The 637-nt window shown below is 60.3% G+C and overlaps 1 protein-coding gene across 1 annotated transcript in view; it reads right to left on the reverse strand.

The window, feature by feature from the left end:
* The window catches only part of GRID1 (glutamate receptor, ionotropic, delta 1), a 540147-nt gene extending 539877 nt beyond the window's left edge, over positions 1–270 (reverse strand). The window contains 1 exon segment of the mRNA XM_009893055.1: positions 3–270. Coding sequence (XP_009891357.1) covers positions 3–270 — 268 coding nt within the window.
* Between the last annotated feature and the right edge of the window lie 367 nt (positions 271–637).

Below are 637 nucleotides of genomic sequence, written 5' to 3' on the forward strand. Positions count from 1 at the left end.
GCCTGCGCCGGCCCGCCCGCTCCCCGCCGCAGAACCCCCGCTCCCCCCTGGGCCGTGCAAAGCCCGGGCCGGTTCGCACGGTGCTAGACGGGGCAGCTTCGGGGGCACTGGGCTCCTGTGGGGCCGAGAGCCACGCCGGGGTGAGGGACTCGCTTCTCCAGGGAGGGAAAGGGACCGGGCTCGGGAATTTGACCAACTTTTTGCTCGCTGCTTCGCCGCTGCCTGGGTCGCTGCCTTTCGGGCAGCGGTTTTATTGAGGCTCACATGCATACGCGAACGTGAAGCCAGGATTTGTGTCCAGTAACCTGGAAGCTTTAAGTTCACTGCCCTGTTTATGCAGTTAACGTGAAAACATCTGGCGATGTGCGTTACATAAGATCCCTCTGTGTGCCCACACCAGGCTTACTGCCCTGCGCGGCGCTGGGAGATCTTCAGTGCTGGCAGCAAAACAGGAGAAAAAGAAAAAAAAATAAAACATTATCCCCCCGCCTGGGAAAGTCCTGCTGATTCACACTGTGCCTGCCTGTGGCCGGAGTCGCCGTGCACCGCCCGCGTGAAATCACAGCTCTGCACACAGCATCTCTCCTCTCCGGCCCACCGGACCGCTATTTCTGCGAGGAGTTAGTTAGCAAACACC

This window comes from Charadrius vociferus, unplaced genomic scaffold, assembly GCF_000708025.1.
Source record: "Charadrius vociferus isolate BGI_N301 unplaced genomic scaffold, ASM70802v2 scaffold429, whole genome shotgun sequence".
In the NCBI taxonomy this organism is placed as follows: domain Eukaryota; kingdom Metazoa; phylum Chordata; class Aves; order Charadriiformes; family Charadriidae; genus Charadrius; species Charadrius vociferus.